This window comes from Acanthisitta chloris, unplaced genomic scaffold (genome assembly GCF_000695815.1).
Source record: "Acanthisitta chloris isolate BGI_N310 unplaced genomic scaffold, ASM69581v1 scaffold28932, whole genome shotgun sequence".
NCBI classification, from domain to species: Eukaryota; Metazoa; Chordata; class Aves; order Passeriformes; family Acanthisittidae; genus Acanthisitta; species Acanthisitta chloris.
Window position 1 is genome coordinate 3,688 of NW_008659283.1, and position 17,474 is coordinate 21,161.

The 17,474-nt window shown below is 40.7% G+C and overlaps 1 protein-coding gene across 1 annotated transcript; it reads right to left on the minus strand.

Moving 5' to 3' along the window:
- Positions 1 to 4,800: 4,800 nt before the first annotated feature.
- LOC103797150 (transmembrane protein 182-like) lies at positions 4,801 to 14,991 on the minus strand (the record flags this gene model as incomplete). The annotated part of the gene is made up of 2 exons (XM_009069347.1): positions 4,801 to 5,024; positions 14,809 to 14,991. Coding segments are annotated over 2 exons (407 nt in total), but the record flags the coding sequence as incomplete, so codon positions are not given.
- Between the last annotated feature and the right edge of the window lie 2,483 nt (positions 14,992 to 17,474).

A 17,474-nucleotide genomic window follows, 5' to 3' on the forward strand; every position in this document is an offset into this window, starting at 1 on the left:
CACTATATCAGCCTGACAACCTAACTGAATTTCCCCTGTGGTGCTAGCAAAATGCTGTTCCAAAAAGTAATAATGCATACAAAAAAAAAAAAAAAGGGGGAGAAAAGGGGGAGGAAAAAAAGGATCATAGAGATCACGCCGTCACATTTAATTTCAGAGAACAAAACCTGAAGCTGATTTCTCTTTAGATCAGTTGTATACCAGTTGGAACATGGGTGCCTAGCACTGCGACAGAGTAATATGATCTGAGCTTTAAATAGCTGCCAAATAACCATGTGGTGGCTGGCAGCATTCAACGTGTTGCAACGAGAATGATCTGTTTCAAAGTAAAGCCACATAACAGAGGATTAGTCAATCTGATATGGTATAGGAAAGGAGGGGGGAAAGTTTTTCATTATCTTTCTGCGTTTCTTTCTGGTTTAAATGTGTTTCCATCTTCAAGATGCATTACTTTAAGCTCGTTTTCTTTACCAGTTTCAAAGCTGAACCATGTGCAGGTCATTTCAGATAACATCTCCATGGGTACCCTGGTATAAGGTGGAGGGGGGCGAGGGGGTAAGAGTGTGATAAATGTGAATTACCACTGCTGAGATGTTTCCCAGTGCAGAGTGGCTGTCCCCCAGTGTGAAAGGCACCTTCCCTGTGCAGAGCACCCCAGCCCCAACTCCTCATCCCCACCCTGTTTGTACCAAATACATCCTTGCCAGATTTTAGGAACAGCTAAGGAACAGATCTACAGCAAATGACATAGGGTAACTTGTGCTCCAAGCCCTCTCTTTATCCTCACAGCAAAATGTGGAGCCTTGCAGCACTCCATGCAGCCTGGGCTCTTTGGGATGTAGGGGAAAAGCAGGTGCAGTTTGGAAGCATCTAATATAGGAGATACTGCCAGCCCTCCATTCCTCCTTACCTTCATGTCAAATGGCTCTCCTGATCACTATTGTCAACACCTCCCCTGGGTAGATACGGCACATAAGAACTGGAAAGATAGATCCATTTAAACTGGTAATGTGAGTAAGAGACACGGAGGGAAAAGTGGTACTGTAAATACTTGTGATTCTTCATCCCTTCTGTCACTTTTGATTAGAGATGACCGACTTCTGTTTTCAATTTCAGTGCCTCCACCAACCTCAGCTGCATCAGTCCAGACTTATTGTAAGTTAACACAGCAGAATTTCATGTGAACATACTTGATCTAGTCTTCACTGTCTGGAAATCACACTGCCAAAAGGACAGATAGGAACAGGAGAGCCAGAGGAAAACCCAGCTGCTGCATCAGAAGGTAAATAGCTCATTTAACAGCTTCAATATGACTTCTTGAAGGATAATAAGCACAACATGCTTTGCAGCCAGGATTTTGCAAGAATGGAGACAGCAATAGAAACTACTTACAATTGCCCTACTAGCAGTTTACTAGCACACTACAGAGCACAGTCTCAGTTGCAGCAGTTGGGCACCCTGTGGAGAAATAAAGCAGGCTTTTATTTTTGCATTTCCTCAAAGGAGAACATTGTTTTACCTCCCTAATGTAAATGCCAGTAAACAGGCACATATTTCATGAAGGTCAGATCCAGTGGAACCTCCAGCAGCCACTCCAGTGATTAACAAGGATAAATCGGGGGCAAATCCTTTTTCTGACTGTTTCTTCCACAGCTGCCTTTGCCATGTTGTGTCAGCACATCCCCCAGGAATCCACAACAGCTGAGCAGGAGGCTGGCAGAGGGCATCACTGAGGGACACTCACCTGTCTTTTTCTCCCTCCTTCCCCACCTCCCTCGCCTTCTTTTGTCACTGCCTCCTTTGTGGGCAGTCACAGTCCTTGCCATGTTTGCACTGAACAAGAGGGTGACTGTCAGCTTGAAAGTAATCAGAAAATGCTTCTTACTTACCTGTTCCTTTTGTCATCACTTTCCCAAACACACCACTTCAAAAAATAAATCTCTTTTCTTCCAATATGATCACAGGCTATTAAGCCAGTGAGGCAATTATTTTAAAAAAATAAAAAAACCAAACCAAACAACTGTGAGGAACACAGTTCTTTGACCAATTTCACAGAATAGTTTGATTACAGTATTTAATCCCCTTTACAATCTTTTACTCAGCTCTCATGAAAATCCCTGCCAAGGATTTTCTAGACAAAAGCATATCTGGAAGAATGCCACAATGTGAGTCTCCCTAGCTGGTCTGTCTTCCCTGAGTTCTTGCAATCCCATTCCCCTGCACATAGTTGTCTAATGAAATATGAAGACCAAGAGTTAGACTGTGCTTTTAGGCAATATCCCTATAGAAATCGCTCCCCACCACCCTCAACACCATTCTCTGTGCTGCAGCAACTACTTATTACACATCTCATGCTCATCTACATACATGTTTTGGAGGGAGCAAGAAACCTGTTCCCACTGTGTCGGAAGGAACCTGACTCGGTTCTGCTGTGAGAAGATGACATCCAATTAAAGCAAATTGATAGTGCAACAGAGTGTGAGTTTGAGTGATGGATTAATGAGGACTCAAGCAATTTGTACTGATGCTGGAAAGGCTTCCTGATGTTCCTAAGGAAATCCTCAGAAACACTTTGGATCTTCAATGGCCATTACATTCACAGTCTGATCCAAAGTGTTGCCTCCAAGAGAGGATGCCTTGCACACAAAAGTGTAACTAATTTAGCTGCATAATGGAGAGTGTTCTGAAGATGCACATGGGCTGAATTAAGGGCTCCATGGGAGCCTTTGGCTCATTCCTTGCAGAGTTTATTAGTTGCTGCTGCACACATGGTTAGGTTTGCTGGAAGAGGTCCATCTTTGAGGCACCTCTCAATTCCTCCAGCTTCCAAAAGTAGCAAGAAAGTGGTTCAAGAGTATTGCCCCCTCTAAGCTCTTGTGGAGAATGGTTCTCCCCTGCAGAGAAGCAAACAGAGTTTGGGAGGGGTATCCAGTCAATAACTCTTGGTTATTGAATTTACCTTCATAATTACCAGTGAATATCCTAGACTGTGAAGGGGCTAAATACCAACAGATTGTACTATTTGAGAAACAGTATGTGATTGTGTCATTAAGGGCAGGAATATAATACCATATGCACAAGGGGCAGGGTTAATTTCAGCATTTCCTGACTAACCAAGGGCATTATGGTGTAACCCTAATGGTCTCCTGATGGCTGTCATTTCTGTGGGGTTCATATGCTTATGAATATTTGGCTAAAATTCACCCATCATACTCTCTGCCACAGTAATTAAAAGCACCGTGTTAGCTGCCAATAAAAATAGTTTTGTGATTTGGTAATTATCCTAAAGCTCACAGTCCCAGCTTCCCCTACCTCCCACCCTTGTCGTCTTCCTGGTCTATAATGTAGAAAGCTAATCTTGATGATGGAAAAATAAATAAGTAGCAGGAAAGGTTGGAAAGCTTCCAATCACAAAAGCTCCCAAAATGGAAGCAACATCCAGTCTGGCCCACCACATCTTCTAGGTGGGCATTCCTTTCCTGCCTTTTAGCGATGCTTTCAGTATTCATAACAGCTGTGGAATTAAGCATTATGAACAAGAAGAAACCAACGTGCAGCCTTTACTTTTCCCCATCAGTCCCAAACTCTTCTGCATTGAGTTACACAGTGGAAACCAGCACGCTCTCAGATGGATTTAATTCCAACTTGGGCCCAATGCCAGACAAAGTCTCCCCATTGTTAAAACTCAACCCCATCTTTTTCATGCCTTGCATACAGTCTCATCCTTACCCCATCTTCCAAGCAGATGTGCACACACACACACAGAGAACCAGACACTCCTACAGTATAGAACCAAATCCACCTCCCCTGCTGTCTTAGCTAGGCTCATTGCTTCCCCTAGAAAGACTAGTAGGCAAGTTGGATTTGGTCTATAATGCAGATTTTTAATAGCTGGGAAAATGAAAGCTACATAAGACACACGTTTTCACGTCTGATTGTCTAGATATTGTCTTCATAATAAACCTTTTTTAATAAAAAAGTAACTTTACACAACCAGGAAATTATTTGTTGGAGGAGCCAATTATTCCATTGAAAAATAAAAGGGTTAAAACTTGATTCAAATATTAATGCTACAATTCAAAATACAATTTTGGTATCACTTCAGCTACTGATTATACTACAGCATTTTGGCTTACAGAATCATGCAACACACATGGATTTCAGAATACAGAAGTATACAGCTTTCAAATGCATTCAGAAAAGAGAAATGGGCAATGGAAGCAGCTAAGCTTCTACACATTCATGGCAATTGTCTTCTCTCACATCCTCTTCCCATGGATGCTGCATGAACAACTGCACTCTATTTTTATAAAGTGCAGACATGTTTGCTTCCATTAAAGCTAAGGCAAGTAGTGGAAAACAGGAGAGGAGGTAGATTGAATTACTGTGTTTGAACATTTGCCTTCTCCTCTACCTTGTGCCATTCTCTACAAGCAGAAGCACAAAGTAATCCTAAAAGACAAATGTATAAAATGTTGATTTGGGCCACTTCATGTTGGGCTTTTGGTTGCAGAAAATTTTTGCCTTCTTCTGTTTGCAAACCTACAAAAATGCTGCTAATGATACAATGTGGAGAACCACGTGTGTACTTGCCAAACAATCAAAAACCATCAGTTGGGATTAAAGGTGGTTTCTTCCTCTATTGAGTTTTGTGTCCTTTACCCTTAAACAAGTACTAGAAGAACTTTGAGAATTCTGCCTGCACACTTAGGATTGCCATCGTTGTAATAATGTATAAAATTGTGTTCCAGTTTACAGCTGTCACAAAGTTTCACCAGGATTCCCTTCAGCAGTGTAGGACTAGTCTGAGTGTAAATAAATGTCACGCCCTACTAACAAGAACAGCAATCCTGCTAATAGAGCAAAAAACACTCCTATAGGAGCCAGCATAAAAGACCAGCCATAACGTACATAAACAGCAAAGTCTGGACAATCCATTTTTTTCATGTTTGTGTAGTTTTCCAGATCAGCCATGGCCTGGACCCAGATGACATACATCACGACTACCAGCGAAAACAAGGCACCTGGAAAAGAAACACCAGGTTTTAACAACAGAGTGGGAGAGAAATGCTGGGTGCATTTACTGTAATACTAAAAATCCATCCATGCTTGAGGATGTCTGCAAGGCACAGTCAGCCACCTTGGGATACATTTTGCCTTTGCCTTCCTCTAACTAGCACAGTCTCCATCTTGCTTCTGATTTGCACTGCAAGGCATATTCCCATGACAAAGGACATATCTGGTTTTGGCATGCAGACTTTAGGGACAAAATTCAGATAAATATTCTTCTGAGAGCACTGTCCAGAGTTCCAGAGGTGTTTGGACAATGCTCTCAGGCACAGGGTGTGATTGTCAGGGATGTCCTGGGCAGGGCCAGGAGTTGGACTAGATGATCCTCAGGGATCTCTTCCAACTCTGCTATTCTATGACTCTGATTTACTGTTTTGAATTCAGGAGTCAAGGAGGAGGAAGGAGCAGGGATGGGATGGGACAACCTGGAAAAAAAATCTACTTTTGCTTCCCAAATTCTGACATTGTTTTTGTCACAGTCTTTTGGATGAGATATAGAAAGGAGTGAGAAATCTATCATCTTCCCCTCTCAGTATTTGCTTCTTCATTCTTATGAAAATGGCTTTGTTTGGAACATACTACCTTCAGAGTATTCTACTCAAATATTTTGCAGACAAATTCAAATGTATTTAATTCAAAATAATCCACATACAGAAAAGAAGTTCTTGTATAGGAACAAAACCTAACAATAATTAAAAAAGAGGTATGATACAGGCTATTAGTATTAACCTCAAATTGGATACAACAGCTTCCTGGAATTAATCCACCACATAATTCACAGCCTTTTCCCAATAACTCCTCTGAAAGGTCATAGGATTGTTTGCACATGATAGTAATAGGAGCACATGTCCCCACAAACCTTGTTAATCTCTTTGTTACTATACACCAGGAGATATAAGAAGAAAGTGCTTTCCAAAGCACCAGTTGCCTAATATTTCATTTCACTTTAGAGGAATATGGACACTTAAGAAATGCAAGCCTGCAGCACAGATGCTCCAGCAGAAGATTTGCTGGAAAACTGAGGGCACAAGCCTAAATTTTTTGCATGCTCCAGCCTGTACCCATTTGCTCCCTAAGCTCCAGCTGTCACAGCACAGCTACAGCAGCAGGACTATCTATTCCAACACTCAAATATTTGAGGGACACCACCCCATCATATTTTTATCCCAAGATGTTTAAGTGTCTGTATAAACCACAAGCCAGTACATAGTCCTGGGAACATTTAACTGTCAGACTTGAGTCTACAGGTTGTAGAGCTGCAGAGCATAAGTCAAAGTTATTTGTGGTATTTTCTCCTCCATCTTCCTGAATACTTTCAATGCAACCTTGAATAAAGGTGACATTTGTAGCAAAACCCACAAATGTACTTTGTAAGCACCCATGGCCAGGCATTTGCTGCCAGACCCACATGTCCTGGTAGCCTTTCATGGTTACCATTCTCCATCCCCATCCTGAGATGCTGATATGGATTCAAGTTGAAAGAGCGGAAATTTAGGCTAGATACTAGGAAAAAGGTTTTTCCTGTGAGGGTGGTGAGACACTGGCACAGGTTGCCCAGGGAGGCTGTGGCTGCCCCAACCCTGGCAGTGTTCACAGCCAGGTTGGATGAGCCTTGAGCAACCTGCTCTGGTGGGAGGTGTCCCTGCCCAGGGCAGGGGGTTGGGGCTGGATGATGTCTAAGATCCATTCCAACCCCTAAAATTCTATGATTCTGTGCTGTCTCACAAGCTCCTTTCCCTGCCCTTTCTGCCCAGTTACCAGGGAGCAGCTCTTGTCCTCACTCCCTCATTTGATTCAGACAAAACCAGACAGGTTAGATGCAGCAGTTTAACTTGGTGATCTGGTGATCTTGTTGGTGCTTTATGGTCAAAATATAATAGCTTTACATACATCCTAAACATTGACAGCTCATGGCTCAGTCCTTGTGAATATTAACTTTTGAAGTCCACCAAAGAACGAGCTGAAGTAGTTAACCTGAGGCATAATCAAAACATAACTGAAATTGCCAAAGGACCTGTAGTTTTTAGGAGGCTGAAAGAAAAGTGGAAAAACTAAACAAAAAAGGAGGCAGACATTTTCTGTCTATGAAATCCACTTCCAGGATTACATTTTTTGCTAGGGCTCAAATTCCTAACAAAGCTCGAAAAAAACCCTACACTCAGCTCTAAAAGGCATAAATTCAATTTTGAAAGTATTTTACCTAAGTAAAGCTCAATTTTGATGGAGTTTAGTACTGTGCTTGTATTAAACATAAAACCAGTGAAACAATCAGAAAGAAGGATCACCTTAGGGCCAGACATAAAGAATGAGAACTTAAATTGAAGACTCTCCAAATAGAATTCAAATTGAGCAGAAGATTCCTGGAACAGAATGTCTAATGATAACATATAATGTAGGCAACATAGGAGGATTAGAACCAAACAGAGCTAGTAACTTCTGATGTAAAAAGTAAAAAGATTCAGGGCTAAATTCATAAATTGAGTTATTAGATACACTGATTTTGTTCAAGGTTTCAAAACATGAACAAAACAAAAATTATTGCCCAAAGATTTGGAAAGATACATTAAGAATTGGAAAAATGGGTCCAAACTGAAGGACAGAAAGTCTAGTTTAGATGTGAGAAAAAACATTTTTACTCTGAGGGTGATGAGACACTGGCACAGGTTGCCCAGGGAGGCTGTGGCTGCCCCAACCCTGGCAGTGTTCACAGCCAGGTTGGATGAGCCTTGAACAACCTGATCTAGTGAGGAGATGTCCCTGCCCAGGGCAGGGGGAGATGGGACTAGATGATCTGTAAGGTCCCTAAATTGTATGATTCTATGAAATCCATATGAACAGTGGGATTTACCTCTTCAGATGGCTGTGCCTGGACATTTTTAAATTCTGTACTTATTCTCTATTTTGAGGAGAACTTAGTCCAAAACAATAGTGATTACAAAAAGCAGTAATGCAAATTCCCTTATTATAGCAGCAGGTAAGTATAATCAGGCCTTGCACATCTGGAATGCCCTCTGGGCCCTTTGGCAGAAACACAGTTAAGTAGAACAGTTAGTCAGAAACATCTGCCATGAAGAAAAAGACTCCATCAGAGGTGCTTTAATCTCCAAATGGGCACTCCTTGCTTTTGGGGCAGTCTGGAGCAACATCTAGGTGACTAAACTGGACTCAACACCACATAATTGCAAAACAGCAAGCCACTGCTGCCAGTGATAAAACAACTTCAGGTAAAACAACAGTCCATCAGGTGTGATTTCACAGCAAGCTGTTATACCTGGGAGTGGCAAATTGTTGGGTATGGAAATTTGCAGAAGAAATGCACATCAAGCAGAGATAAATGTCCTTCTTTAAAAGAGAAGAAAAAGCAATGAAGAGTATGTAAACCTTCTCAGTTAATTAAGGCTCTAAAGGAGTATTTAAGGGTTCTCACTACGTGCTAATAGAGACTAATTAGTAGATATATTACTTAGTGTGTTCAAGAAATATCTTGAATAGCACAATCAGGCTTAGTAAAAACTGACCATGTTCTGTTGCCTCCAACAGGATTTCATTCCTTACTGCTCCTTATGTCTAATTTTCCCAGAGTTATGGTTTCACAGGAGTGAAGCACTTAGACAGGAGTTTACTGAATGTATATTTATTCTGAGAAATCTGTTCCTGCAGTCTTGCACTGACTATTGTGAATGTCAGGAACTCTCATAGCCAAGCTCCAAGAGCAAATTACAGAGATTGAAAAAAAACCTCCACAATTTTATGAAGCAAATACTTTTAGGAACAATGTGTGCTAAGATGCCTTTCTACATTTTCGCCATATAGACCTTTTTCAAAGTGTGCAGACATCCTTTTGCCCTTGCCTTTTAGTGAATATAAAATAAAACTGCAGTTCCATGAATCAGGAATGATGGGGGAAATTATTCCTAGAACATGAAATATGTCTGGGAGAGATTAAGACAAATAAATACATCCCTCCTACTCCTTTCTCTTTCCTTTTTTCCAGTTTGCTTTTTTTTTAACAAACACACATGTTTGATACACAGCTCTGTGCAGTGTGATAAGACACGGACTTCTCTGAGGTCACTCTTTTCTGTCTTTTGCATTCATTCTTTTGAATTCCTTTCAAACAAATACTTGTGCATATTGTAGAGGAGAAAGAATACAGAACCTTTAGAAATGTCTGTGAATTCAAGAAGCAGTTTGCTGGCCTTTAGTACTGATTCTTCCCACGTAGAAATGCCTTTCACTTGTCAATGGTGAATGGCTGTTTATGGCATGAATCTTTTACTATGCAGACACGAAGACAACAGGTGCTGGAAAGAATGATGTGAGCTTTTTACTTGTGCCTAGAAGTCCAGAACTCTTTATCTCACTTGAGGAAAACTTGTATGTGTATATATTTTTTTTCAGTGGCATTTTTCTGTTCTTGTCCTTATTTCAGATTCCACCACCTACTGTGGCCTCTTGTGACCTTTCTTTAAAAAGAAAGGTTGACATTCCATTCTGAAGTACATGCAGAGGATCCCACATAGGAGTTATGGGAGTTGGCACATGGCTCTGAAGACAGATTTTTGTCCTCCTCTAGGAGCTAGAATTAAAGTATCAGCTTTTTTTCACTCTTTTGGCAGGAAGCAGAAGTCATACTTGTACTTCTAATCTTGCTTCTTCACTAGGGTGTGATTCTGTAATGCTCTGTGCACATCCTGGGATATTGCTTGTTGACATCAGTACAAGAGGAGTTTTCACCACCACCCAGGCAGAAAGAGGCCCATGATGGATTTTACTGGAGGCTGCTCCAAATGATTATTTTATGGCAGCTTTCCCTTCTTTTCCTATGACCTTTGAAGCAACTATAAGGCTTCTTACAGTTTTCAGTACTGTAACTGCTCTTGGACCATCCTCTGATGTTGTAGACATGGAGATGAGACTGGAAAGACAGCTCACAAGTCACTGACTTTAGTGTCATTGAACTGATACACACTTTCCCCCCACAGATGTAGCATCTGTAGTTTCACCTGCAGCCTCAGGTGGTTAATGAGGTTAAAAGGTTTAATAGGGAAAGCTGCACCAATAGCAATAATTGTGTGTGCTGCTCCATTTGTCGTGGTTCATCCACACCACTCAATAAGAGAAGTAGGCAGCCTTTCTTAAAGATCAGGATTAGCAAAAGGCAGGTGTGTGACTCTGCCACAGAGCAGACATCAGAACTCTCCTGTGGGTAGGTTGGCTTTTATTCTGGGACTCAGATATACAACACTGTGAAGATGCTTCTGAGGTTTCTTTGACCCTTGGAGATCCTTTGCACTTCACCCACACCAATGAGTGGGTAATTACATGGCTCTCAGGGTTAGAGGTAAGGGCATGGAGCCCAGGTGACGATGACCTCAAACCTGCTGCTCAAAGGATAAAAACCACACAAAAGTTGCTATATATTGTGTATCAACTCCTAGCTTTGTAGCTAGTGTCACAAACAGGGCTTTGGCTTCTCTGCCTGCAGAATGCTCTTTGAGATATGAACAAGCATTTAAAACGGGGTGAGACTGCTGCAGTCTGCAAAAATAAATATCTTGAATGAACAGGGATTTTCTAAGTAAGAGGAGTTTAAGGATGAAGATCAACAAGGTGGACAAAAGAGTGTGGTCATGGTCATCTGCTACAGAGCAACTCGATCAAGAAGAGAAAATGGACTGTAAAAATAGTTATAATTTCTGGTTCTCATAAGGGCTTGTCCACCCCAGTATCTTCCAAAAGAGCAACACTGCAGAAAGCAAGTGATCCAGGAGGTTGGTAGTAGGACTACATCAAGGAAAACCTTTTGAAAGACCTGTGGAACAGACTTAACTAAACAAGTGTTTTGCTGGACCTGCTACTCACAAATAAGGAAAAATGGGTCACGAATATGATAGAGGGTGCTAATTGTTGTTATAATGATCATGGAATGGCAAAGGTTAGTATCCTAAAGGAATATGGAAGGTAAAAGATTCAAGACCCAGAACTTAGGAGAACAAATTTTCAGTCTGTGCAGTGAACTGCCAGGCAGGATCCCAAGAGAAGCTGCCTTGAAGGGCAAAGGATGCCCTGAAGGGCATGAGGTCCAGAAGAACTTGTTGCTCCTCACAGGCAAGTTCCTTAAAGGAGAAGAATGGTCCATCTCAGTGTGCAAAATTCAAGCAGGTCTGTCAGAAAGGAAAGTTGATCTCATACAGAGCTGCATTAGCAAGAACACCATCATCAGGTTTGAAAATACTATTATTTCCCTTTATTCAACATTTGTGATATATATGGAAAAATATATCCAGTTAGAGGTCCCTTGGTGAAAGAGAGATACTGATAAACTGAGGTGCTGATGAACAGAATGGTTAGAGGGATGGAGAACAAATAGAGGCTGAGGGAATTTTAGTCCAGAGAAGAATCCAGTCTTCATCTTTCTAAATAGACTTATAGAGAAGATGGGGATAGACTTTTCAGAGACCTGAAGACTTGAAAGGATGAGATGCAACAGTCACAAACTGCAGCAAGGACAATTCCAGGAGAAAACAAGGAAAAAAGAAAACCATTTTCACAATGAAGTTGGTCAACTTGGAACAAGTTCCCAAGAATGCTGTGAAATGTCAATTATTGGAGATTTTACGAACTTGATTGGATAAGGCTTTAAGCTACCTGATCTACCTTTGAAGCCAGCCCTGCTCTAAATGGGAGGTCAGATTTGACTGCCACAAGAGGTCTTTTCCAATTTAAATTTACACATTTGTCACTCAGGATCTATGTTTAGGCTCCTCCCATAGGTCCCTCCAAAAGGCAAGTCTATCTGCCTTATCACAGATAAGCTGAGCTGTCCCTCTGGGTGTTTCTTACTATTGACAATAGAAATTTAAGCAGTTGGCTCATAGAAAACAGCTTTCAGATGACTGAACAGCTGCCATGAATCCCATTCCCAATAATACCTTCAGCTGCCTCCTGAACCCTAAGATGGCACAGCAAACCATGCTACAAGCTGTAGTCTTCAGTTGAGGCAGAGCTATCTGCAACCTAATTTATCAGTTAAGGCTGCAGAAGGATAAAGATACTTCAGTCCAATAACAGGTATTTAAATTATTTCATCTAGCTTTTTTTTAAAAGATGTGTAAGTAGGAAAATGACTGATCTTCCTAACTTCCTGACCTTCCTAATTTCCACAGAGCAACAATCTTGTCTAACCTCTTTCTCAGAAGACTACTATTCTCTCCAATATAACACATACTTGAACTTTGTTGTAAGACAGCATCCAGGCTCTTCCAAAACAATGTATACAATTCCTTTTTTTTCTTCAAATCAGCATGTCAGTTTCTGTCTTAGAAGAACTCTAACTTCATCTATTACCTAAATCACATTACACCTTTTCCTTTTCTCATTAGGTCTGTGTTTAAGTAAATGCACACCCTGGCTGCATCCTGATCACATGTTGGTATGAGTGGAAAATGTTCACCATTTCTCATCACTCTCCCCTGCTATGGCATGATTTTCTTTGGGAGGCAGTAAACAAACAGGCTCTCTAGTTCTGAAGGAGATGGGTAAAGGAGAAGGTCAAGGCAGCAGGGACACAGTAGAGCACACCACCCTGCCTTCTAGAGACAGGCTAAAACACTCCTCTTCTGCTTTATCTTGCTATGTCCCCAAGTTATTCCAGATTTAAGATCCTAGAATCATTGAATTTTCAGGGTTGAAATGACCTTACAGATCATCTAGTCCCAAACCTCTCCTGCTCTGGGCAGGGACACCTCCTCACTAGATCAGGATGCTCAAGGCCTCATCCAGCCTGGCCTTGAACACTGCCAGGGTTGGGGGCAGCTCTATTGTGAGGGATTCTTGTTGGGAGAGAAAGAAAGAGAGCAATTTATAGTAAGTACCTTCCTCAAGCAGCCATGCCCTACTGGTGGGACTGGGAGTAGGTGCAAAAGAGCTTGGTCAGTCCCCCTACCCAACATATAATGTCTTGTGCAAGCTGAGAGGGTCCTATATTCTGCTGCCACCACTACCTTTGGGCAAATCACAGAAGGATTTTGCTAAATATCTTTGCTTTTCAACAATGGCAACGGTAATAGTAAAAATAACATAGCCCTTCTCTGAAGCCTTGATTGACAACAGTCCTGAAGTTGAAAGACAGTACATAGAGAGAGAGCAAAAAGTCAGGATTTCCCTCGAAGAACAGCTGCTCTATAGGGATAAAGGGTGAGAGGGACAAAGACACAGACCCAAAGTCACACACTGGGATAATAAAGCTCACTTAACTTCATACACCTAAAGACACAGTCTCTCTAGATTCCCTCAGAAAAGGAAAGAGAGGTATAGGGTTCCTCCACAGCACATCCATCTGATCCACAGGCCCCTGTTTTAGTAGGAAATGAATCCCCAGCTGGGAGAACTTCTTACATACCTACTGGTTTTCCTGCCAATGAATGTTGCCTCTTGCAGGCCTCCCAGGGAAGCCAAGGGTGGCTAGCTCAGACCTGGGGATCAAACTTTTCCCTATCTAAATGAGGGCAGATGAACTGACCCAGAGAGGAGAACACACACATCACTTTGCACCTCTGTCTGTCAGTTCCTCATGTCTTTCAAGTGCCCTTTTCCTCTCTAGCAGCTTCTGCTACTTTCTAGTGACAGCTGAGGTTTTTTATGGATTTCAAAAGCAGAAAAAGAGCAGGACTCACATGGGCTCTTGCCCTGAAAATTAGTGACAAAAAGCATTGAAATATCTTAGGATTTCCATCAGACTATGAATATTTTTTGTATGCCTTTTAAAAGTGTGGAGGAGTATTCTCAAGGGATCCAAGGCAAGTATGAAGGATTTTCTTCAGCTTAAATATTATAAAATACTTCCCACACTTCACTAAGAGTCTTTTAGAAGGGAATAATGATCACTAGGTGCAGATGAAGAGAAGAGCTTACAGCAGGTAAGCATGGTCAGCTGGTCAGTAAGAGAAGCAGAAAGAGCTCAGGCCTTTTGGTCTTGACACAGGTAGCTCTACCCTGCAATCCACTGTGGTCTCACACCTCTGGCCTCTCACCAGGCTTTATACAATGTGATGGAGCACATACTATCATTTACATCCTATATAACTATATCTTACACACCAGTGTGGCATCTTCACAGACTTTTCAAGTGCCCCAGAGAGCTGCCCCCATCAGCTGAACCCTGGGAAGGTGTGTTGTCCACAATATGTGTGGGTTATGAGGAAGGAGGGAATTCAGTTATTTTTTACATTTCATTCACAGACATTTAGAGTTTCTGCTTACTTATGTATGACAATTATTTTGTGTACCCCATCACATCCCAAACATTTCTCATGTATTGTCCATGTGAATGTGTTCTGTCTCCCAACCTCTTTAGAGTCTACTATAGTCACCTTTTGTGTCTCTGGTGAAAAAAAAACCCTCTCCTTGGCTAAAGCCCTTGACAATCCCATAAGGCAGCATTCTTAAACAGGCATTCCTTTTCCTGTTAAAAAAGTAGATTGAAATTTCAGGGTAAATCCCTGATTTGCCCCAGATTTTTTTTAAAAATCTTAATCCACAAATACCTTCTAAAATAGCTTCATGACGAAATAACTGCAGAACTAATTGTCTCCAAGATGGACAAAAAACAAGCCAAAGGATAGAAAGATGTATTTTTTCCTACTTTGAACCATGATTAATATCATTTTTGGCCAAGGAAAATGGAAGAACTCATTCTTTCTATTCTTTAATTTACTGAGCAAACAGTATACCCACCAGCAATGATGAAAAAGCCTCCTCCTGCTTTGTACAGAATGTGACTGGCAAAAGGAGCTGCACAGATGATGAAGAAACTAGCCATCACAATAGTGAGCACTCCCAGGAGCATAAGAACCGTCCAGAAACCTCGGTAAACTGGAGAAAGGGAAGAAGGGAAAAAAAAAAAGACATTTTTTATAACTTATCCAAGTTTGCTAACAAAGATTTCTTTTTTCACTTGCCTTATTAACACATGAAACATTAATTCTACATTGCAAATACCTTTATATATGATGTGGACCAAATGAGGTTTGAATGCCAATCCTTGGCTGATGATCATGGCAAATAGGCTGTAAGTTACTGTGAATGAAATCCATCTGCAGTGCCTTGTAACATAGCAACTCTACCAAATTTACACTCTTTAGAAAATGGTACACCAAAGCTGCAGAAGTGATTCTTTGGGATAAATGATTGGACTGACAGGATGCAATTATTTTACCAAAATTGTCCAGGAGAAGCAGAGAGCTGCAACATCTTGACATCCTTAGTGCTCAGACTGTATCACCAATAGCAATCTGTAAGTTCTCTCCAATTTACAACTGGATAACACTCCTTCTGTATAGTCATATTCAATAGTCAGACATCTAAAGGGGGGGAGAAACTAATAAAATGTAAACCAGGTTTCTGAAAAACAGTTAAGTGTTTTAAACCAGCCTAATTCTGTTCTAAAGCTCTTTGCATTTTATTAAATTTAAAATGTGATGTTTCAGAAGCCCCTGTTAGACAGTGCCAGGCAGTGCTGAATTAATGGATGCAGCTGGTGATAAATGAGCTGAGAGTTTTGTGACATACTCTGGCCAAAAGAGTCTTTCTAACAATTAGTTTTTAGCTGGTTAATTGCACATCCATTTAACAAAGTCATCATTTTACAAACGCTACAAGAGTGACATAAATTTCTCCCATGAATTTAAAAATTGGTACATTAACACAACCCATTAGTAAAATTATGAGTTGCAAAGATCTCCAGCGTCAGATCTGAAAATCTTGAAGCACTGACAATTCAGTCAGTGAAAAACATTTCCACCCAACTGAGGGAAAGCATATAAGCCAGCTGGCAAGTCAGGAAAAGTGAATCACAAAAGAAACTGCCACTTATCATCTGACAGCACCTACTTACTGTTATGGCAAAACACAACCAAGCAACTATTATACTGGTTCATATCCTGAAAGTTTCAAATTCATAAAGCTTGTTAAAACCAGCTATTCTGGAATAATTCAGGTTTGCTCTCATCTGAAATCTCAATATGCACTAGACATCAGCAGCTTGTGCTTCCCACTAATGTGTTCCAGAAGTCTACAGTTTGTAACGTGACCAGCTTAACTCATGTTAAAGTATACACCATCAGCCTTGTAAATGCATTAGCTAGGTCACGTTCAGCACATTACATTAGCCACACTTTTAAAATAACAACCTTTTTAATCCGGGCAAACATTCAGAGACATAATTTTCTGCCACACTGATCAGCAGATTTGGGCATAAAAAGGATGAATGTGTCTGAAAGTAGCTGGCAGAAGGGTTAAAATTGTGTTTTGGTTCAGATCCAATATAAGTCCTTGCCCCACATAAACAAAAAATTATGGGAATAGTAGGTAAGAAATCAGGCTATGGTTCAGTAAAGCAGTTAAGTGTGTGTTTTGCTTTAAGTACTCTACCTCTTACGGGATTTAGGCACCTGTTTAAAGTTAAACACATAGTTAAATGATTCACTTAATGCAAATGGACAGTGAATGGAGACCTAGAAAGGTAAATCTCTCAAGTCCTTCAGACTTGGGTTTCTGAAGCAATTTCATATTATTTTACTCATGGGGCTACTTTGATAAGCTTCATCGCAGTCCCCAAGTCCATGGGACATTACTTCCTCATTTAAAACCTAATACCACTAAATCAGTCTATAACCACCCAACTCTTTTACATGGATGGCCCAAGGTACTTCAAAGTCATGCTACATAATAGGACACATTGGCCAAAATGGACCTTGAAAAAGCTTTCTTTGATACCATTATGGTCAGTCACCTAAGTCATGCAGCAGTGCTTTTCTTTTCTGAATGGATAAGGACACAAGATTATCCAGCATTACAAAATCAGCATCCAGTTTCATTATCTGCTCTTCATACAGGATGCTTTGAAGTCTGCTTTGAGTGAAATTTCATAAGAAAACACTGATTTGATGCTCAAATATTCTTGGAAACAGAGCACAAAAAGGAGTACAAATGTAACTGATGAAAATTTGTTTAAACCTGTCCATAGCTCTACAAGAGAAAAATTGTTTCTCTGCTCCAAGAGTGTAACTATTTTATTAGTCCATAACTCTACAAGAGAAAAGTTGTTGCTCTGCTCCAAGAGTGTAACTATTTTATGCATGATATGTGAAAAACTGATTTGACCTAGCTATCACCTGAGAGAGGCTTGCATTATATTTCTCTAGAAATAATTATTTACTCTAGAGAATCATGGATGAATTCTGATTATCCTAATTCTTGTTTATCAAGCTAATTCTGTCATTAAAACTCTACAAGAGAAAAGTTGTTGCTCTGCTCCAAGAGTGTAACTATTTTATGCATGATATGTGAAAAACTGATTTGACCTAGCTATCACCTGAGAGAGGCTTGCATTATATTTCTCT